Consider the following 23489-nt stretch of genomic DNA (forward strand, 5'->3'; position numbering starts at 1 on the left):
TTTGCTCCAGAGTTTTTTGTTTGTGATTTCCCCCCCCCCACACCCGGCCATTTGATATTGAGGATTTGTCTAAGGCACCTGTTTATGAAAAATTGGGGTTTAAATAGTAGGGTCTTAAGTCTCCAAGTTTCAGTGCTATATAGTAAGCATGATTAAAAGTGTTAAATATTCACAGTTTTCTTTGAGGGGAAAAATTTCTGTTTCTGGACATCTTGTAGAGAAGAAATATCATTTATCACATTGGAAAACTATGTCAGACTAACAAAAGAAACAAAAAAAACAACAACTTTAGTTCTCCCTTAATGCTGTTTTAACCATAGTAGAATAAGCAATTTCAAGGTCATATTCAGTTTTTCTATGTCACACCCCCATGAAGCAGGAACCCAACAAGGAATTCTGATTCAGTCAGCATCTCTCCTGGCGCTCTGGCACAGGGCAAGCTGTAGCAGCAGCTCTGTTACCCCATGCCTGACTTCATGCCATCTCAGCTCAGCTCTTGTGGCACTGCCCTCAGCCTTCCCCTGCCTCAGCTCAGAGCTGCTGTTGTGTTTGATACAAAAATAAGGAAGAATCTCCTTTTTCCTTCACGCACTCGGCGCAACCTGGCACTCAATGGTCAAATACTCTGCAGTTCTTTCTTCAGTCAATGTGAGGTTTCCCCTGTACTAGACTGCAAGGTTGAGGTCAATATTTTGTTTAATGTTTAATCACTTTGTTCATTGATACAGTGCCAAATTTTCCAAAGTGGACACTTAAGAATTGGGTATTCAGAAGTGCTCCACATTGACCTATCTCTGCTCTCATTGAAGTTATCCACCATGAGAACAGAATTAAGTCGACGCTGGACACTACTGAAAATCTCACCCTTCATGTTGACTCCTTCAGTTTTTGGGTGCCCACCTAGATCCTGTCCTGTCTCAAATCAAGCACCCAAAATCAATGGGCACTTTTGCTGTTATGCCACATGTAATGCCTGTCACGTGCCACTCACACCTGAAGCCCCCCACTTTACTCATTCTCTCAGGCCAGCTTTAATGTCACACAGACTGCTGGACAAGCAGGAGATCTTGGGGTGCAGGTGATCCAGTCTGTCACTGGGGGCTGATTTGTACTTGCTGAGCAGGCAGGCAGGGGGCCTCTCTGCTTCCCATTCTGTCTGCTGTCTGATCCCCCTCCAGCCACAGGAGGAAAGGACCCAGTGGCAGCAGCAGCATCTCACTGGGCATGTGAGGGGTAATGGGAAGGAAAGAGGGACTAAAAGGGCTGCAGGAGCTAATGGAGGAAGGGAAATTAATGGAAGCAGAAGCTCAGGAGTGGAAAGGGGGCAATGGGGAATAATAGGGGAGCAAGAATGGAAGGGCTGTGGGGGTCAGGAGCTAATGGGAAAGCAGAAAGGGGACAAGGATTAACAAGAGAGGGTAATGCCACCCTGTAGCAACCCCCCCTCAAATGTTCACTCCAGTAACCCTCAGGTACCCCTCTGAGTGCCAAGCAGCTACACTTCCCACCCCCACCTCCCAAAAAGCTTTCCCCATCCGTAGGCCTGTTTCTGAGTGGTGCAAAGGGCTCTGTCAGCAAAATCTGTGACTTGTGAGTGCTGGTGTCAGTTAGATGCCATTTTGCCAGCACTACAACCCTACAATATTTTTTTAAAATTAAAGTTTATGGTTTTACGAACATTATTGGGGTTATGCAAATGATCTCATCACACAATTTCCATAAAATGTCACACGACAAGGCATCTATGATGTTTGAAAATGCATCTCTCTCTCTCTCAGGATTTTTCACTAGTGCCCATCACCACAGTATCTGAGTGGCAACAATGTTAATTAGCTTGGGATAGTGAGTTCCCTAGTGGAATTCATGACATATCACGTGCTATATGTGTCACTATCTGTGTTATAGGTATCACAAGCACCCTATTGATTTTCAGTATTTTAAACTACATTAATTACATATTGATGTGAAATGTGATAGACTGGAAATGTGATAGACCTCAGGCCAAAAATGTCCAATATATTCTCTAATTTGAAGAGCCTCAATTTTTAGCCAGAATCTACCCTAATGGATCCCTTCACCTATATGCTTGTTGCCCTATTTATATCTTGTCTCAAAGCATCCCCAAAACTAAGGGTGTCTCTACATAGCAAGTTACTGTGCTTGCAAGCTAGGCTGTGAATCTATAGTGCACCAACTGGCTGCACAATAACATCCCATCTGGACACTGCTGCAGCATGCTGCAAGTCCCCAAATGCGGGTTGGCATAAAGACATAAGAACATAAGAATGTCCATACTGGGTCAGACCAATGGTCTGTCTAGCCTAGTGTCCTGTCTTCCAACAGTGGCCAATGCCAGATGCTTCAAAGGGAATGAACACAACAAGTGGTCCATCCCCCGTCATCCAGTCCCAGCATGTGGCAGTGAGAGGCTTAGGGACACCCAGAGCATGGGGTTGCATCCATGACCATCCTGTTAATAGCCATTGATGGAGCTATCTTTCATGAACTTACCTAATTCCTTTTTTTAACCCAGTTATAGTTTTGGCCTTCACAACATCTCCTGGCATTGAGTTCCACAGTTGACTGTGCGTTGTGTGAAGAAATACTTTCTTAAGTTTATTTTAAACCAGCTGCCTATTAATTTCATCACGTGCCCCCAAGTTCTGGTGTAATGTGAAGGGGTAAATATCACTTCCTTATTCACTGTCTCCATATCATTCATTATTTTATGGACCTCTATCATCTCCCCCCTTAATCATCTCTTTTCAAAGCTGAACAGTCCCAGTCTTTTTAATCTTTCCTCATATGGAAGCTGTTCCATACCCCTAATCATTGCTGTTGCCTTTCTCTCTACCTTTTCCATTTCTAATATATCTTTTTTGAGATGGTGCACCCACAACTGCATATAATATTCAAGGTATGGGCGTACCATGGATTTATATAGTGAAATTATTATATTTACTGTCTTATTATCCATCTCTTTCCTTCTGGTTCCTAACATTCTATTAGCTTGTTTGTCTACTACTTCTGACTGTGAACCACTTCCATTACATTTTCAAGTAGTAGAAGTGGTTCACAGTCAGAAGAGCAACATTATGATTCATTAAAAGCCGGTACAGTCTCTCTTGTACAGTTAAAAGATATTTGGATAATTTTTATTAATCCTCATTAGCTCCATAAGGACAATCACTTAGGAGATCTGGTTCATTTTCCAGTTTTTCAGCTCTGTCACAGACTTGCTATGTAACCTTCATCAAGTCGCTTCATCCACCTGTGCCTCAGCTTCCCATTAATAAAATGGGGATAATAATACTTCCTTTCTCCCATCCTTAATGTGTGGTGTTGATATAGATTGTAAATTCTTAGTGGCAGGCGCAATCTCTTAGTATGTGTTTGTACGACACCTAGCACAATGGGGCCATCAATCTGTTGGGCACTCTAGTTGTTAGTTAATGTAAGACAAATAATAACAATAATTATACATTTGAAGGCCTTTAGCTCTGAACTGAGTCTTTACTGCAGTTATGCCATAAGATTGCTTTTTCTTGGCGTTTGCATTAAAAATACATAAGAAAATCTGGGCCAGATTCTCCCCTGGTGTAAATCAGCATAGTTCCATTAAAGCTCGATGAAGCTAGGCTGAGTTACACCAACTGAAGACCAGGCATCCCCATCCCCAACACTTTTTCCTTTGCATTGCAATTTTGATTCTTAAAAAACATCTAATTGGATAAGGATTGTGGGAATGACTTTTCCATGACAATACGATCATTGTACACATTTGAAAGGTATAATAAAAAATAATCTTCAAAGGATCAGATGAATGCCAACATTTTGATTGCCATCTATTAGTCAAAAGTACAGCCATATTCCCAGGCAATGCAACATGGTTAAACTGTGTTTTATTAAAATTAGAATTAATGACATTATAGTTTTCATTCACTGAATTTATAATTGGCATATACTGAATTTTTAGGATGTTGAGTTTTGTAGGATTAAAAGGAAGCTACAGTCATTACATGACAAGCCACAATACCACTGTATGCAGTATAAACAAGACACATTTGAAAAAATCATTCTGGTTGCTTCTTACATGGTATGTCTGCATTAAAAGTTGATGTACAGCTACAGGTGTAAGTTTGACCAGATCAGCTAGTCTTAAAGGTCATGGCAGCAGTTGCTAGTGTTGAGTTTCTTGCACTTTATGCCTTGTAATGTTTGATCATTTCAAGCTAATGTGCTGATTTATCTAAACATGCCTTTGCACCACAAACTTCCACATTACTGAAAGAATGAAACAGTATTCTACTATACTTGCAGTTTACTTTATATCTTATCATAGGATTTAAGGTAAAGGTCAGTGTTTCAGCACAAAAGTGGTAGACTGGTTAATAGGTGTCACATGAATTGCATATGTGAAGTGTGGAAGTAGTATCCCAATCTAAAGCTTTTAGCACAAAGTCCCATGGACTCTCTTGTGTTTACAGCAGTGCACTTGCCGTAGATGTTCTAGAGCAGAGGTTCTCAAACTGTGGTCCGTGGACCACCAGTGGTCCGCGAGCTCCATTCAGGTGCTCTAAGGTGCGTGCCTGGGCAGCTGCACACAAGAGAATGAAGGACCACCCACCTAATTAGTGGAGCTGTGCAGATATGGCACCACTAATTAGGTGCCTGGACCCTGGAGAAGACGCACATGTAAGGTGAGGCGGTGGCCTTGGGGGGAATAGGGGGTAGGTGGGAGGGGGCAGTGGGGTGAGAACAGGGGTGGGGTCAATTTGGATGTGCAGGGCTGCGGTGGCCTGAGAAAGAGACAATTTTCCCCAGCTCCAGGGCTGCGGCTGCCGGGGAGAGCCGGCCCTCCTTCCCAGCCTCGGCTCTGTGGCTGCTGTGGCGGGGGAGGGACCCCTCTCTTTTCCAGCCCCAGCTCGGGGGCTGTTGCAGTGAAAGAGAGAGACCCCGTTCCTTCCCAGCCCCAGCTCAGGGGCTGCCGCAGTGTGGGAGAGAGGGCACATCCATTGCATTAGAAAGGTAAGACGACTGATATTAAAATATGAGTTGTGTGCTTTTATTTGTAGAACAAAAAATAATAATTATTATTATTTTATATGGTGCTTTTATTCAAAGCACTTTACAATAGCTAGCTAATGGTACAAAGAACATTTGGAAAGATCATTAAGTGGTCCACCGAGACCCTCAGCAATTTTCAAGTGGTCCGCAAAAAAAAAGTTTGAGAACCACTGTTCTAGGGGCTTGTTTACACAGTGCCTTAGTCCACGCTAAAGGGGTGTAAATTCTAGTGCACACTAGCATATTGTGCTCTAGTTGGCCCCTTGTAGATCCTGCTGGCATGGACTAAAAGTTTCTTAGTGCATTTTCATGTAGCATTAATGCATGCCAGGGATCTTTTACACTAGGTAATTCTTCACTACATATTCCTTTCAGCAGCATGTAGAGTACATACATTCCATGCACCCCTAGCACAGGTATAAATAGCAGTGTAGGTGATGAGGCATTGCATAGGTGAGCAGACTAGAACCATGCCTGAACGCTGTGGGCATGTACCCCACACTGCTCTTTATTTGCCCAAGCAGTGCCTCCCCTGTCTACACAGCTATTTGTAATAACGTAGTGTCCCACTGCCTCCGCTTTGCTGTAGTCTTTTCCCACTGCAAGGAAAGGCTCCAGCAGCTCCCTGCTACCAGAGCCTTTCACTGATCATGTAACCACGCATCTCAGTGTAGATGCAGGCTACTTTTCACTGCAGTGTGTAGCTACACATGCCCTAGATGCTGCCAAAAGTGGCGGGCAGTGTAAATGTACCCTTAGTGCACGCCAGTAGGATCCATACAGGCCAGCTGCTGCACAACACACTACTACTGCAAACTAGCATTTACCCCCCCGTAGTGCAGACTAAAGCACATTGTAAACAAGCCCTAAGAGAAAGTGAAACATGTCTTTTACCCCAGAGACTGCAGTCCTTCATCATCTGCTTTCTGCAAATGGTGCTTTCATCGTTCTTAATATCACCCGTGGGGAAAAATATAAGTCTTGGTTGGTGTTGTGCCCTGTTCTGGATTGGGGTGTGTTTTAGAGAGCTGTGATGTGTTGACCACAAGATCAACCTGAATCTGGAGTAAGATAATACCCCCTTTTAGCCACTATTTAAGTTCTAACACACACATATACACACCCATGCTGCTCTTGATCTTCCTCCCTCTCTTTCTCTCTCTGCTTTAAGGGACTGTCTACAAATTCCGCTCAAATTCAACATAAACTCTGCACAATATAAACAGGATTCTGCACTAAAAATGCAGCACATCACTGTGTGATAGAGCATTTTGTATTTTAGAGGCTCCAGTCGTATTCTTTTATTAATCAGGACAGACATATACACTGGATAAAGCTTTATAAAGTGACAGACATATTAAATAACACCCATTAATCAAACTGTATGGTCTCCTAACTGAAACAGCTCATTAAACTCAAAGGGCCAGATCCTGACCCCCGTCCCATGAAACCAAGAGGTGTGTAAGCCACTTACTCCTGTGATTGTTGACTGGCTTCATAGAGGCATAGCAGAGAATGCCAAGCAGCTCCTTAGCCACACAATATAGTAGAGCCTCAGAGGAGGGGTGTGAAACTGAAACTCAGACAAATTAGCTCCCCGCCCTTTTCATTATTCCTCCACAGATCCTGACCCCCTCTGTCTCTCTCACATACAGACCCTGCATGCCTTGGAAAGCAACCTACAAGGGAAGACAGAAGCTCCTGGATGTGAGGGCTTAATTAACTCCCCCCCCAAAAAAAAGAAGTGTTTGTGGGTACCAGAGAATGGCTGTGTCTCTCTGCCTTGCCCTGATTACCCTGGGAGTGGGGCTATGTTTGTCCCTTAGCTGAGAAGTTCTCAGTCCCCCATGGCCAGATATAGCAGTGAGGGCCAGAGTATCTTATCCTGATCTTCCTCTGCATTAGGGTACTTCTAGCAGTGCAAAGTTGATGTAGAACCAGCCACAAAAGGAACTCCCCAGAGGAGAGGGAACCTTCAGGTGATACAGAGCCACCATAGTGTGTGTGCACTTTCTGACGCCATAATGCCCTCCTGCAGCCATTGACAGTTGGCACAAATTGAAGCAGCCCTCAGACTGCTCTAAGTGATTCGGGGGAACCAAATAACCCAGAATGACTTCAGAAAGTGCACACACACTAATCTACACCATGTTCTCCTTGGTTACAGCTGAGAATTATGGCCTGTGGTTTCATCTCCGTAGTCACAGGCCTGGATAGCCAGCCACTGAACCAAACTCATGGTCACTGGAGGATGGGGGCCTCTCAGGAATTTTGTAGTGTTCTGTGAATACTGGCTGGGCCAGAGTTGTTGCCAGGTTCCCTGCCTATAGAACATTAAGGTCAGGATGTCCACTGAGAAGATCTGTACAGTAATTCCACTAGCTGGAAACTGATAAAAGTGTTCAGGTGCATTAGTGTCTCTTTTAATTTCAGCTCTTTTAATCTATATACACAACCTTGTCTGAACCATTAAACTGTCATGTAATTAGATAAAGGTGTTCAGAAGTCTTGCAAATGACTATTTTTTGTGGGAAACATTTTCTTGGTACCAATATGCTCCTGCTATCACTCCTCCAGTCTAGCTCTCACACTGCCGCAACACATCACATACCACCAATTCACACACAACCTTCTTCATCAGTTGATTCCATGTCCCTCTTCACCCAGCCCATTCCATCCCCCTCTCAGCTCAGAACTCTTCCAATCCCCACAACTTCCAACCCAACCCCATTCACCAGACACACACATACTCGCTTGTGTCTTAGGCTGAAAATCCCCCATTTCCTATATAAACATCTTCTTTGCTCTGCACTAACTGCTTCAGCTCTGAAACTTCCCCCATGCAATACTTCAAAGCTCAGAACACCATCCTGACTCCCCTCCTTCCCTATTGCCACCTTTCACTTCTCCAGCCCCAATACTCCAGGCTCAACAAGCCATTGCTAAGCTTAGAACCCTCCCCTGGCCCTGACATACACCACAACCAAACTCAGAACCCTGCTGCCCACCCACCAATGCAGAAGCTCCCCACTTGTTGCTGGGTTTGGAAAAGCAAAGGCAGAGGCAGGAAGGTGCATCTTTAGGCACTCGTAGCTCTACCTCTAGTGATGAACAAAAAGAGCCCCTCAGAAGCCTGTCATCTCCGCTCTGTCCCTCCTTTCTCTGCTGCCTGTGGTCTGTATTCTGCACAGACAGAAGGCCAACAGTGGCAACCAGCAATACATCAGCCACACAGTACATGTTTGTGACATTATTGGTGGTTTTAAGCCTCACTGTCTTCTACTAACCAGCTGCCCAGACACAAACTTCCTTGAGTCTCTTCAGAATTTTAGTTGAAAGTTACATTTAGATAAGAGGAAATGCTGAAATGTGAAAACTCATTTATCCGTTAGACGTATAGTTCAGACAGCCGCCATGAGATATTCCCTAATTTGTACCCTTGATATAGTAAAGAAAGACTTTCTTTCAAATTAAATGTGATTTAGTCTCTGTTAGATCAGTACTGGGCTTCTCATAGTGACAAGCCTGCAAGCTGTATAGAACCATACCATCCATTTTGTTTAGTGTGCAACAGTGGCTATTATTGGCTAACCAGATTCATGCTGTTAGAACTACTAGACAGGTTAAATGTGATTTTTTAAATGCTTAAGCCAATAAACCATTTCTTCATGGAAATAAGTAAAAACACAAAGATGAATATTTTCCCAGTGTTATAAGGGTAGTGTTTTCAGACTACAAAGAAAGGTAAGAGGATTTTTAAAAGGTATATCAAATGTTAAACAAAAAAAAGATAGAATGAATAGCTTTGTTGTTTTAAGCACATAAGTAAAAGTTCAGGCACCTGTGTTCACAGATCAATCTAGAGCTATGTTTTGCAATCATAAGATATGATATGCTAACTAAACATCGTAAATATAGAATACAGAAATCCCATTCCAAATCTGAGAAATGCTAACAGTATTCCACTTGTATTTAGATTAAACTATGCTCACTCTAACATTCAAATATTTACTCTAAATTTCAACTCAGAATATTTGTACATGTTAAAATGGCAAAGTTTGAGATTCCTAACCTACTGGACACAGGGATGAATGGAACTCAGCTATCTGGAGCTAGCTTACCGTGTATATTTACTATATGAAGGGACAGAAAAAAATTATATAATTTAGATGATCTTCAGCTATTTGTTTAAACTACATTATAACACAGAACAGATTAGAAGGACACTGATTCTTTTTCTTTTGAATGCATATTCATAAAAAATGTATCATACCGGTGTAGCTCAAATACGTACATATTTATTCGGCTCATCTGTAGTTTGCATGTACTCTCCCATGGGCTTTCCCTAGTTTTGCCTGGCTATTGCTCAAAGACTGATCTAGATGAAGTGCACTGATGTTCTTCCACACTTAATTCTGGTCCCACCATTTATCCCTCCCTTCCTTTCTGACTGTGACAGGACAGATGAATCAAGACCAAGCGAAGAACACCAAACAAAGTCTGAGTTCAAATAAATGAAAGAAGCCACATGTGACCACTTCATTAAATACAGATGGCTTTCCACACCAAAGTGTCCCTATTCTTCTAGCATGGATCAGCTGCTAGTTCAATCCAACACAGAGCAAGAGAATCCTCCAGGTCTCATGCCTCTTGCAGTCCCTCAAAATTCAGGGATCACCTTACCTGAGCTAGCCACATTTCCTTTCATGACTGGATTCCCTGGCTGTCCTTCTAATAAGGACTGTGTTACTACAAGTTTCCCTGGCAACTGTTTGAAGCCTCTAGGCACCTACTAACATCACCCAGGTCAGGATTGCAGTGAACAGTAGTCCATATATTCAACCACCAGTACATACATCAGCAGTAGGTCATCAACACCGTTCCATACCCCACGGAATGGATCACTTCCATGATGCTCCAAAGGTTCACCCTCCTGGAGAACAGGAAAGTCAAGGTCACTCCTGTAGCAAGGTCTCCTAACATTCTGCTACAAGTAAGTGAGCTTTCAAAAATTTGTTTCAGTGCTTAACTAATGATTGAAACAAGTGATTAACCTGACCGTTATCTAGCTTCAGCCACATTTTGCACTTAAGCCTTTTGCAGCCTCCACAATGGCCCAGGTCTTCAGCTATGCAAAGCCACTTTTGCCCTTCTTCAATCTCTGGGGTCCCAGTAACATTATGCAGCCTCATGGCTACTCCACGGTATGCTTGGTTGCAATGATTCCCCGCAGGCTTTTCTGCAGCTAGAAATTGCTGGCGTGCTGCATGCTCTGGCCACTCCCTTTCCTCTTCTGGCATGCTCCTGGCATGCCTGTACACTGGAAAAGAGTGTCTTAGAAGCAGTGAACCTCCCAGCACGCCCCCTACGTTCGGAGTCCCCCAACTACCTTGTTAGGGGCTATTGTGTACCGCCACAGCAGCACAATGGAGCCTTTTTGGAGGCAAGGCTCATGTCCCATGTTTTCCTTCAGGGTTTATTTTACTGTGCTCTAATGAGACCTAGTTAGCTTATAAAAAAAGGCCACAAACCCAATTCTGAACACGCCACACACAATCAAACCATTCACTCTTTTTTTTTTTTTATTTAATGCTTTGAAGATACGAATGCCTTTCTTAAACAACACTGGTGAAAAACATCATTCAAAAGGTCTATCTGGAATAATTTTGAATTCAATTAAATTCTTCAGCTGTGTTACACAGTCTTCATTTACAAAAAATATATAAATATGATCTGAAGACAACCCATCTATAAATGTTTGTGCAAGTGAATGATAACAGGCTCATAGCTGTATCCTTCAGCTCGGTAGTATGAAAGTAGCTAATATATTCTGCTGAAGTATTACGTATTCAAAGTTACATAATGTCACTGGAGTCTAAGCTTGATATTTTCAGATATGAATATTATTATTGCACTAACTCAAAACAATGAAATAAAAAACGGAAAGAACTATTCAATCTACCAACAAATTTCACCTCTCAAAATGTATTGGTTAATTACAGTAGTAGATCACCATTTGCAAGATCAATATTAAAGTACTGACTTAGCCATAATGCCATTCCCCTGTTATCTACTGTATAAAACCTTAGAAAAACTCAGAAAAAACCATGAAGCTTTACTGCAAGAGAAATTAATGCAAGAAATGGTGTTTTTAAGTACTGCAGAGATATGAAGCATTGCAACCTCCCAGCCTGCTAAGGAGCAACATCTGTACTTAATTTTAACTTGACGTGCTTCAGATCTCATATTCATATAGGTATTTAATGATCCAAACATAATGGTCCTATATAGAATAATTACTTATATGAAGAAGCAAACTTCATATGTATTCCTTTTTGAAAGATGCTTCAAGAGAAAACTCGCTCTGGTTCTAAAAATGAATATTTCCTTTTAACAATTAAAATGCTTTAGGGTGGGGGGAAGTAATCAACCTCAAACCTTAAGTACAGTATGTAGACAATTAAACTTAATGTTATTCCTTTTTGACAGACTCCTTGCTTCTTCCTCCCTCCCAGTATAGCCAATACAAGGAAAATAGATAGAGTGCAAAGCAAACCATTAAATCATAGTGGTAGATTGTTACAACAAATACAACAAACAAGAGGAAATAAAAGATTCTGTAACTGATATGCTTTAAAACTAGAGACTCACTAGGTAAATTATGTGCTTCGCTTTTCTGGTCAGAAATATCTGAAGAATCAGAAATGTGCTGGTTTTCGTGCTCTGAGTCATCAGGCCAGTTTAATATTTTTCCCTCAGTTATTAAACCTTCAGATTCAGAGCTTGTCTCTTCTATTTCTTCAGTAGGCTCACTAATTAAAATCATTGGCCCTAATGACTCCTCTTGTCTGAACTCTGTTTGATGGAAACACTGGCCTGTATTCCTTTCTTTTCCATCACTTGAAGTCAACATGTCTGAAGTCTCAAGAACTTCTTTGTGTTCAACCTCAGCAGAGATGTTTTTATTAATACATGTCATTTCACTTGGTAGGCTGAAAGAACATCCTGACTCAGCAGAAATATTGGCAATGGATTTGAATGCAGGGGCTGTATATGGATGCTCCATATTTTCTACATCCGCAGTAACCACCTCAATAGACTCTTCAGAAGTTGTCGCTGGAGAGCTTTCATAATGACAACTGGGCACAATATTTGTATCAGAGGGTGGTGGTTTTGTTTCAGCTTTGGCACCTGAATGGGAAAGTGTTCCAAAAATGCTTTCTTCCTTATGAAGTTCTTCAGCTTCATCACTGTACAGACACTGCTCAGGATTCGGGGGAGCTTTCGGTGATTCTTCTGAATATAAATCCTGCTCCAAACCTGCTTTTCCTTCTACAGCAGAAGCCCGTAATGTTTCCTCTACAGGTGGATTATTTCGAGTGTCATGTTCTGCTTTGGAAACTTTTTCCTTGGTATTGCATACAGACATCATTTCTCCTTGCAGTGTTTCACGTACATGTGCATTATAAATATCTAAAACTGATTCCTTTTCAAATTCGGTGTCATATAATACACCCACTGTATTGCGTTGACAAAGAGTATAATGTGAACCATCATTTCTCCCTTCATGTGTATCAAACGCTGTTTCCTTTTCCTCTGTGGGCCTGTCACTTACTGCAGTCTCTTGAGGTAGCTTAGCAATTACTGCTTTTTCACTAGCAGACATTTTTTCTGAAGCACTTTCTGATGTTGTTTTAATTATATAAGCTGTACCTGCTTCTGCTTCCTCTATATTACCATGTTCAGCTACAGAAGACTTTTCACACCTCACTGTTTCTTGGCAGGTAAACAATTCTTCTGTGGGAGTAACATTCAAATACCTTGTCTTATCCCTCATTCCCAACGTGACTTCACCATCTGTTTGCTCTTTAATCTCTTCTGTTCTATTTTTCTCACTCTCTCTTTCTACTGGTTGACTTCCTAAAACACTCCACTTTTGATTTTCACACCTTGCCCTACTTTGATCATCTGTAACCACGCTGTCTGATTTCTCAATTTGAAGTTGACAAGGATCTGTCTCCAAAATATTTTTGTTTGTTGGGAAATTATCTTGGCTGTACATTCGATCCTCAAAAAGCTTATGATCATTCTCCTTAGTATCAAGCGTATCCTCTGGGTTCAATGACGCAGTACTTGTAGCTCTTGCTTTGCCAGTTGTCACTGCAAAGTCTGGGTAACCAGCGGGGAAAGTAGTCATTTTACTCTGAGTAGCATCAGGGTATCTACTGTCTGTTTTCCTCAAGTCATCACTTAACTCACTGTATTCCTCTTTCCCTGGTTTGCCTTCAACAGAGCTTGTGATTTCTTTTCCTTGACTTCTGTTGTCAGAGCTTCCCCTATCTTTTAGCCAAGTAAACTCTTTGAATTCATGACTGTCTTCAGCTCTTCTTTCATCAGCTACATGGGAAATCATCCGGTCTTCTGCTTGTGAAGGCTTGACTTCATGTTTATTAACTGAAGCTGATGGCAATGTTTTGGTTTTTGTTTCAGAAATATATTTTCCATGAAAACTGAAAAGTTTCGGAGCTATGGTGTCAACACTCTCCTGCTCTTTAATTAGTCCTAACTCATCTAACTTGATTTCCTCTTCCTCTTTTCCTATATCAGAGTTATAGTCTTTCTTTGATACTTCTGCCACAACTTCTTTTTCTGTATACGGGCTTTTCGAGGAATCTATTGAGATATCAGAATGTGCAAAAGCATCAGCACATGTATCTCCTCTTAAATGTACCTGATCTTTGCTTAAAATCATCTCGCCTTTCTCTTCATGTTTGTCACTGTCTGGCAATACCGAGGTTAGCATTAGGTGAGATGTTTGCAGAATGTGTCGTTCTGGAGCTGGATTAGCATTGTCATCCAGTGCTTTGGTTACGCATGTATTTAATTGCATTGATTCATCATGCTCTGAAGAAATTGTTTCTGGTCTCATTTCACAGGCCTCTTTGTAGATATCAGCATCTTCCCCGCTGATGAATAACCTCTCCATCATTTCGCTTCCTGAGGCACTATCTGTTTCACCTTTTGAAATATCTACATGGTTCATTCCTTGTCTGCTTAAGACAGTATCTTTAATATGGATAGTCACATTTTGCATTGTTCCAGACAAATAATCCTGTGATAAAAGCATTTCACTGGTACCAATGCATTCCAAAGGCTGCTCAGTATTGTTTACAGAGCCTGCAGTAAGTTCCTTTGCTAATGGCTGACTATAATCATATTTTATGGAATACTTTTTGTTATCATGTAATTCTTTTCCTAGCTCTTGTAAAGTATTTTCTGAAGGGGAACTGATAGGCACAGGCTCCCTGAGCAAGTCAGTGCCTGTTTCCATAAGTGTTAGCTTATTCTCCAGTCCTTGGGCTTCATTTGGAAAATTAACTGGCTCTGTTGTGCATAAATTCCTTTCATCTCTGGAAGAAGTACCTCTAGTTCTTGTGAACTGCCGACTTAGCTGAAAAAATAGAATAGAAAAGAATGATCAGAACGAGCTCTATAAAAATATTCAAAATGAATGAGGCAAGCTTTCATTATGGAAAGTTTTGTTTTCTGTTTCAAAGCTTTTATGGAAACATGTTCCGAACAATTTGCAAAATTTTCATTGTATGTATTTTTTAACATATGTAATGAGATTTATAGTGCATCTGAAAGAAAGACATCAATAGTATTCAGAATGCTGTTTCTTTATTCATGAATTCAGTAAGCTGCAAGTGCATTTTATACAAATGAAAACTAAAGAGAATATTCTCTAAATGGGAGGCTAACATTTCAGTTAGCTCGGCACATTCAGTTCTAGGGTTGTGAGTTTTTTGTTGGGTTTTTGTTTGTTTGTTTGTTTGGGTTGGTTTGTTTTGTTTTGTTTTTAGTGAGAGCATTGATACAGTACATCAAAGCCTGGTAACATTCAGTATTGTCCAGTAAAACAAAGACATGTTGCACACTGACAAGTACCGTTAGAATGATCTTTGCTTCATTTCTCTTAGGAACCATTTTGCAGACGTCAAACCAGAATGTTTTTAGACAATCTGGTAAGGCAGACATTGGGAATGAGATTAGTGAAGAAAAAGGCCAGAAACTAATCATTCTCCTTCCCTAGCTCCCAAATATCATATTGTATTATTCAGCTGTGCCTGCTTGTCATTGCACTCTCTCTTCACTTTAGGATACTCACACTGATAGCTCCATGCTGATCAATTAGAGGATAGCTTCTCAGGCACACCTTGTTACATTTACACTTGCTGTAGATATCCCCATTACAATTTCTCTTATTAATATGTTTTCTGCAAAGCCGCTGCAAACTATTAATAGTAAAACGTCACTCAAAGAAAAGTGAGGGAGCTAATGTCTCTGCAAATTCTGTTTTAATGACCCTCTCCCAACTGGTGCTCAAATGTATTTGAGCTCTTCGGTGATGCCAACTGTCAGGATTTAACAGTGAGATGCCTGTGGATTTTTTGCTTCTCATAACTGACATTTGCATGATCTCAATAATTATATGCAAATCTTACGATTTCCCCTTCTTCTCACATAAGGCTCATGTTACTTGTCAACTGCACAGCTGTCTTGTGAGCCAATGCCTGTGGGTTTCAAAGATTTGATTGTATTTCCATCTATTATAGATCTTCATTGTTTAATTCATTAAAGAATGCATAGTACAAATTAACATCTAAATTACAGCTTCCCTCTTCATTTACTGTATGGACAATCTCTGTAATTTATAAACAAACTGTTATATTTGAACCTGCTCATTGTAACAGGGTAAATCAAGAAAAAAGATGTGATTTTTAGGGCCTTTTTAAAAAATATATGTTTTGTTTAAAAAAAAAATGGAGATGTTGATTTTTCAGGCAGTAGGAGCTCCCACAATAGGTGACAACTTTGAACTTTCTTAAAGTTAGAGCTAAGAAAATTTCATACTTAAGTGTGAGGAAATAATTCTCCTCCCTATCAAAAAGACTGAGTGGCACTCCTCTTCCTCTCTGGTCTGATTCAGCATTCACATTTTCACAGACAGTAGCCATTTTAATCGATGATTATGAATCTATGTACCCAAAAGACATAAGCTCAGAACAGACACCGAGAATAATAGATGGCTGTATGTGTCTCATTACTGCCATTTCTTCCTTCATGGTGCAAAATGCAAGCCAAACCATAAAAATCCCCAAATAGATTGAATGTTCACTGAATGTGAAATTTATGATAACAAATTTAATGCTAAATACAGGTCTAGAAAAGTCTACTGTAGTAGTTATATAATTTTTCCTGTTAAAACTATAGACATTGGAATTTTGTTCATGTAGTGTATTACATAGTTAATCTCTGAAACATCTGTAAGGCTCACAGTACCATAAATACAGGAATTTTACCAAACGTTAAGTGTTTATGTTAAGTATATACTCATCACAGAGGCTAGGAAGAGAGATCTTTGAAAGGTCACTGTTCTAATTCTTTGAAACGATCACTTAGATCCTCTGATAAGGAAGTAACAGAGAAAAGCCATTAATTTAAGACCACAAGAACTTAATGAAATTTACTGAAATCACCTTCTATTGTTGATTCAGAGGGAGATACAATGAAAATACAGACTATGGTTTTACATTTGTAAATTAGTACATCCGTCAGTTCTGTTAAAAGGGGCTTTTTCACCACCTTTGATGTGTAAATGGATTCATATCATCTAACACTGTGGATATAATTGTATAACACTTACCAGAAACTCTAATTCTTTTTCATTATCTTCCTTATTATCTTCATTGCATTCAACATTTATATCTTTTACATTTTCATGATGCGATTCAATGTCTTTGTCCTTCTCATGTGAATAAACAATTTCGGGGATGTTTGCCACTGAAGAGTTAACAAAAATATACTTTAACATCCATTTGGACTGTTTGTTACATTATCTATTTTAATTAACATGTGCAGTAAGGAAGAACTAATTAAACTAGCTGTTGTACCTGAAGTCCTTGAATTATTCCATATGTCTTCATCAGATATTGCCAATATTTCTTCTTTGCTGTTAAATGCAAAAGAAACTTAATGTGTTATTCTGCAACAATTATTGTTCCAAATCCTTTTAGACCTAAACCTAAAGACAGCTGGTTAATGATGCACAATCTTTTATGTGATTTGAAATTTGGCAGAAATATAACCTTGCTGATCACAATTTTATAAAAGAAATTTTTTTGTAATGATGTGACATTAACCCTTGGTGAGAGAAGGAACTGATGGAGACATTCTAGTGAATGAAATTTACTGAAATCACCTTCTATTGTTGATTCAGAGAGAGATACAATGAAAACACCTGAAGATAAATGCTGAGTGCCCACTTCAATGGGAGTTGATGGCACTTAGGATCAAGCCCTTGCAAGGATGTAATCTCAAAAAAAAAAATAGAAAGGACAAATGTAAATTATAATATCAGTTGTGGATTCCATTTCCATGAGACAGAACATTTTTATGTTGGTCTCAGTGAATAAGTTTTGTGAATTGCAAGACCAGTTGTGGTACTGGAAATAGCTTTCTAATATTTTTCAATTAACTTTTTTTCTGTTCCATTTTACTCAAACTTCATTCAGTTGAACTGATATAACATTACTTCTGTCACCAAAAATTCCTTAATTCAGAAGGAGGATGTTAAAAGAATTTGGACATCTACTGTCATCACCTTTTCACAAAATCCTGCCTTTACTCCTCTGGGAACATAGGAATTAGCATCACAGAAATGTAGGATTGGAAGAGACCTTGATAGGTGATCTCGTCTAGTCCCCTGCACTGAGGGAGGACTAAGTAGCATCTAGACCATCCATGAGAGTTATCTGTGTTTAAAAACCTCCAGTGATGGATATTCCACAATCTCCCTAGGTAATCTGTTCCAGTGCTTAACTTCCTTTACTGTTAGAAAGTTTTTCCTAATGTCTAACCTAAATCTCCCATTCTGCAGTTTAAACCCATTGCTTCTTGTTCTCAGTGGTTAAGCCCATTACTTCCTGTCCTCAGTGGTTAAGAACAATTTATCACCCTCCTCTTTATAACAACCTTTTATGTACTTGAAGACTGTTATCATGTCTCTCCTCATTCTTCTCTTCTACAAACTAAACAAATCCATTTTTTCTGTCTTTCCTCAGAGATCGTGTTTTCTAGACCTTTAATAATTTTTATTGCTCTCTTCTGGACTTTCTCCAATTTGTCCACGTCTTTCCTGAAGTGTGGCACCAAGAATGGAACACAATACTCTAGTTGAGACCTAATCAGTGCTGAGTAGAATGGAAGAATTACTTCTCATGTCTTTTCTTACAACACTTCTGCTAATACATCCTGGAATGATGTTCCCTTTTTTTGCAACAGCATTACATTGTTGACTCATATTTCATCTGTGATCCACTATAATTCCAGATCCTTTTCTGCAGTACTCCTTCCCAGGCAGTCTTTTCCCATTTTGTATGTGTGCAACTGATTATTCCTTCCTAAGTGTAGTACTTTGCATTTGTCCTTATTGAATTTCATCCTATTTACTTCAAACCATTTCTTCAGCTTGTTCAGATAATTTTTAATTTTTTTAATACTATCCTCCAAAGCACTTACAACCCCCCTCTTCCCCCGCAGCTTGATATCATATGCAAGCTTTATAAGTATACTCTCTATGCCATTTTCTAAATAATTTATCAAGATATTAAACTGAACCAGACTCAGGACTGATCGCTGCAGGATCCCACTCAGTATGCACTTCCCTTGACTGTGAACCACTGATAGCTACTCTCTGAGTAATGTTTTCCAACCAGTTGTTCACCCACCTTACAGTAGGTTCATCTAGCTTATATTTTCCATTTGGTTTATGACAGGGATCAGCAACCTTTGGCACGCAGCCCATCAGGGAAATCCGCTGGCAGGCCGGGATGGTTTGTTTACCTGCAGGTCCGCAGGTTCAGCCAACCGCAGTTCCCACTGACCGTGGTATGCCATTCCAGGCCAATGGGGGCTGCGGATAGCAGCGTTGGCCGAGGGATGTGCTGGCCGCCACTTCCTGCAGCCCCCATTGGCCTGGAACAGCAAACAGCAGACAGGGGGAGCTGTGATCGGCTAAACCTGTGGACCTGCAGGTAAACAAACTGTCCCGGCCCACCAGCGGCTTTCTCTGACCGGCTGTGTGCCAAAGGTTGCCGATCCCTAGTTTATGAGGTCATGTGAGGCAAGTCAAGATATATCACATCTACAAGTTCCCCCCATTCACAAGGCTTGTTACACTGTCAAAGAAGAATATTAGGTTGGTTTGACATGATTTGTTCTTGACAAATCTATGTTGACTGTTATTTATCACCTTTTTTTCTTTAGGGTGCTTACAAATTGAGTGTTTGATTATTTGCTCCACTGTCTTTCCAGTTACTGAAAGTTCAAGATGACTGGTCTATAATTCCCCGGGTTGTCCTGATTCCCCATTTTATAGATAAGTACTATATTTGCCCTTTTCCAGTCCTCCAGGATCTTTTCCATCCTCCACAAGTTCTCAAAGATAATTGCTAATCATTTAGAGATCTTTTCAGTTAGTTCCTTAATTATTCTAGGATGTATTTCGTCAGGAGTTGCCAACCTGAAGACATCAAATGGTTAAAATAAAACACTTTGAGTCAAGAAATAGAAATGTTTCATTTTGAAATGGCAGAAACATTTCAACTTTTTCAAAATATGTTTCCTTTTTTGGGGCCAAAACTGTATGCTGAATTTGACCTAAATCTGCAAGTAGTTTTGGTGCTACAAAAAATTCATTTTTCAGCCAATGTACTGATATCTGTGACAAGCCTGAGAAAACAACCAAGATATTCTGTCTTCTTCTCCTATGCCTTATCCACAAGAACCAATCATACAAATGATACGTTTTTAAAACGTCAATTTTCCTAAGTCAGACAGCTGGGACAACCTGAATTCCGGCATTTCCTAACTTTTGAGTGCTTGACTTGCAACCTTAATGTTGAAGCAATGTTTTGAAGTAGTTTTGTATGTAATTTTCTAGGTTTGAAAACAATCTGAACAAAACAAAAATTCCATTGTGTGAGTATTATGACATGGGTCGTCAACTGGGTTTGAAACCAACCTCTTTATATTCACAACACAGACCTCTCCACTCGAGTGAAAAGAACAACCCATAGCAGTAACAGGCTGTTATACTCTTTGTGGCTATAAGGGACCAGAGGGAACATGACAAACACTTTGTTTACATGTTTAAAAGGACAAAACTACCTATTTTTCCTAACTTTCTTCTGAGAAATGGATGGATTGCTTTTGCGGAAATTTATTTTAAAAATTCAACCTAAGGCAGAGAGCAAACATGGAAATCTTCAGACAAAATGGTTAAAGATTGGCCAAGTTATAAGCAGCTGAAAACAGGAGCTTAAAATGGAACGTTTTAGGCAACATTAACTCTAGGATCACTACCAACTTCAGGCAACATTAACTCTAGGATCACTACCAACTTCACATATAGGATATATTCAAAAAATACTTTAAACTCTCCAGTTACTCACTGAATATATACAAATTTAAATGATAAATAAGTACATTGGAAAACTAAACTGTTTAAAATCCAAACTCTAGTCCTCCTTCTTTTACATGTGACAACTTGATTTGGGGTTCTGTTTTTCTCCTGTGATACATAAAAGGACTTCAGTTAATACCTAAAGCATATACATTATTACTTAGTCTGCCATGCCTCCAGCCTTCTTTCAAGTTCATCCTTAAACTATACTTCTTTTAAAAAGCCTACAAACATTAGTAATCTCCAGGGAGAAATGGTAATTAGATGGGAGAAAATGTCTATTACCATCAAGAGATATTAAACGTCACCATTCAGTGTCACTGCATTTCATTGCATCCATTTCCCCTTCCACTGTTTCTACATTGTTTATCTAGACTTTAAGCCCATCAGGCTATCAGCCAATACTTCATACTCACCTGGAAAGTGCCTAGCTCATTATTGGGGTTATATAAAATATAAATAAAATAATAAATAATTAATGCAGCTCCTGTTTTATGTATTAATGATCTCATTGGTATTGCAGGAGATTCACAGGACTCTACATGCATCTCCCCATGTTTTGGCAACCACAAAGCCTCTGTTCACTTTCAAAATAGACTCAAAGACTCTAAGGACAGAAGGGACCATCGTGATCATCTAGTCTGACTCCTGCACATTTTACGCCACAGACCCTCACCCACCCACTCCTGTAATAGACCCATAACCTCTGACTGAGTTCCTGAAGTCCTCAAATCACGATTTAAAGACTTCAAGTTACAGAACACCCACCATCTACACTAGTTTAAACCTGAAAATGACCTGTGTCCCATGATGCAGAGGAAGGCGGAAAAAAATGTAGGGTCTCTGGTAATCTGACCTGGGGGGGGGATTCCATCCTGATCCCAAATATGGCAGTAAGTTGGACCCTGAGCATTCCGGCAAGACACAACAGCCAGACTCCTGGGGAAGAATTAACTGTAGTAACTCAGAGCCTCCTCATCTAGTGTCCCATTACTGGCCATTGAGGATATTTGCTACCAGCAGATGCAGATTGGCTAAATGCCATTGTAGGTAGTTTCATCATACCATCCCCTCCATAAACTTAAAAAGCTCAGTCTTTAAGCCAGTTAGGTTTTTTGTGCCCACTATTCCCCTTGGAAAGCTAAACATGTTGATGGTCAGTTTATATCCATTTGTTCTTGTGTCAATATTTGTGCTTAACTTAAATAACTCCTCTCCCTCCCTGGTATTTATTCCTCCGATGTATTTATAGAAAATACTCATATCTCCCTTCAGCCTTCATTTGCTTAGGCTAAATAAGTGAATCTCTTTGAGTCTCCTCTCATAAGGGAGGTTTTCCATTCCTCTGATCATCCTCGTAGCCCTCTGCACATGCTCCAGTTTGAATTCATCTTTCTTAAACATGGGAGACCAGAACTGCACAATGGTATTCCAGATGAGGTCTCACTAGTGCCTTGTATAACGGTACTAACACCTCCCTATCTCAGCTGGAAATATCTTGCCTGATGCATCCTCAGAATGCATTAGCCTTTTTCATGGCCGCATCACACTGGCAGCTCATAACCATCCTGTGATCAACCAATACACCCAGATCTTTCTTCTCCTCTGTCACTTCCAACTGATAAGTCCCCAGTTTATAGCAAAAATTCTTGTTGTTAGTCCCTAAATGCATGACCTTGCACTTTGCACTATTAAATTTAATTCCATTCCTATTACTCCGGTTTTCAAGGTTGTCCAGATCTTCTTGTGTAATATTCCAGTCCTCCTCTGTATTGGTAATACCTCCCAACTTTGTGTCATCTGCAAATTTTATTAGCGCACTCCCACTTTTTTGCCAAGATCAGTAATAAAAATATTAAATAAGATTAGACTCAAGACTGATCCACTACTAACCTCCCTCCAGACTTTCAATATGACCCATTGTAGTCTCCCCTTTAACCAGTTCCTTATCTACCTTTCAATTCTCATATTAATCCCCATCTTCTCCAAGTTAACTATGTGGAACTGTATTAAATCCCTTACTGAAATCCAGTTAGATTTGATCTACTACATTTCCTTTATCTAAAAAAATCAGTTATCTTCTCAAAGGAGATTAGGTTGGTCTAGCACAATCTATCCTTTTTAAAACCACATTGTGTTTTATCCCAATTACTGTTTACTCAATGTCCTTAATTACTTTCTCTTTCAAAATTTTTTCTAAGACATTGCATGCACTTGAGGTCAAACTAACAGGCCTATAGTTTCCTATATAACATTTTTTCCCTGTCTTAAAAATAGGTACTATATTAGCAATTCTCCAGTCATAGGGTAAAACCCGCCAGTTTACAGATTCATTAAAAATCTTTGTAATTTGGGCTTGTACTTTCATGTGCCAGTTTATTTAATATTCTTTGATGGAGATTATACAGGTCCCTAATTTAGTCTCATTAAACTGTTTGATTAAGTTTGACCTCCACCTCGGATGTGGTAATTTTTACTTCCATATCCTCATTGCCATTAGCCAGGCTGCCACTACCCCTAAGGTCCTCATTACCCTTATTAAAAACTGAGGCAAAATATTTGTTTAGGTATTGGTCCACGCTTAGATTAGCTTTAATCTCCACTCCATCTTCAGTGCTTAGTGGTCCCACTTGTTCTTTTCTGGTTTTCTTCTTATTTACATGGTTATAGAACCTTTTACTGTTGTTTTTAATTTCCTTTGCAAGGTCTGACTCTGCATGCCTTTTGGCAGTTCTCTATTTTCCCCTACAGTTTCTGACCTCCAAGAGATAACTTTCCTTTCTGATCCATCCAATCTCCCATTCCTTGTAGGCTTTCTGCTTTCTCTTAACAACCTGTTTGAGATGCTTGCACATTCAGCTTGGTCTGCAACCCTTCCCTATGATTTTTCCCCTTG

General features: G+C 39.9%; 1 protein-coding gene across 1 annotated transcript in view; it reads right to left on the reverse strand.

Annotated features, from left to right (window-relative positions):
• Positions 1-11539: 11539 nt before the first annotated feature.
• Positions 11540-23489, reverse strand: part of PPP1R3A (protein phosphatase 1 regulatory subunit 3A) — a 37397-nt gene continuing 25447 nt past the window's right edge. Inside the window, exons 2-5 of the mRNA XM_073340920.2 lie at positions 17022-17080; positions 16775-16911; positions 13609-14518; positions 11540-13527 (exon numbers count right to left, since the gene is read on the reverse strand). Coding sequence (XP_073197021.2) covers positions 11540-13527; positions 13609-14518; positions 16775-16911; positions 17022-17080 — 3094 coding nt within the window. The remainder of the gene's footprint in view (positions 13528-13608; positions 14519-16774; positions 16912-17021; positions 17081-23489) is intronic.

This window comes from Lepidochelys kempii, chromosome 1 (genome assembly GCF_965140285.1).
Source record: "Lepidochelys kempii isolate rLepKem1 chromosome 1, rLepKem1.hap1, whole genome shotgun sequence".
Taxonomy (NCBI): Eukaryota; Metazoa; Chordata; order Testudines; family Cheloniidae; genus Lepidochelys; species Lepidochelys kempii.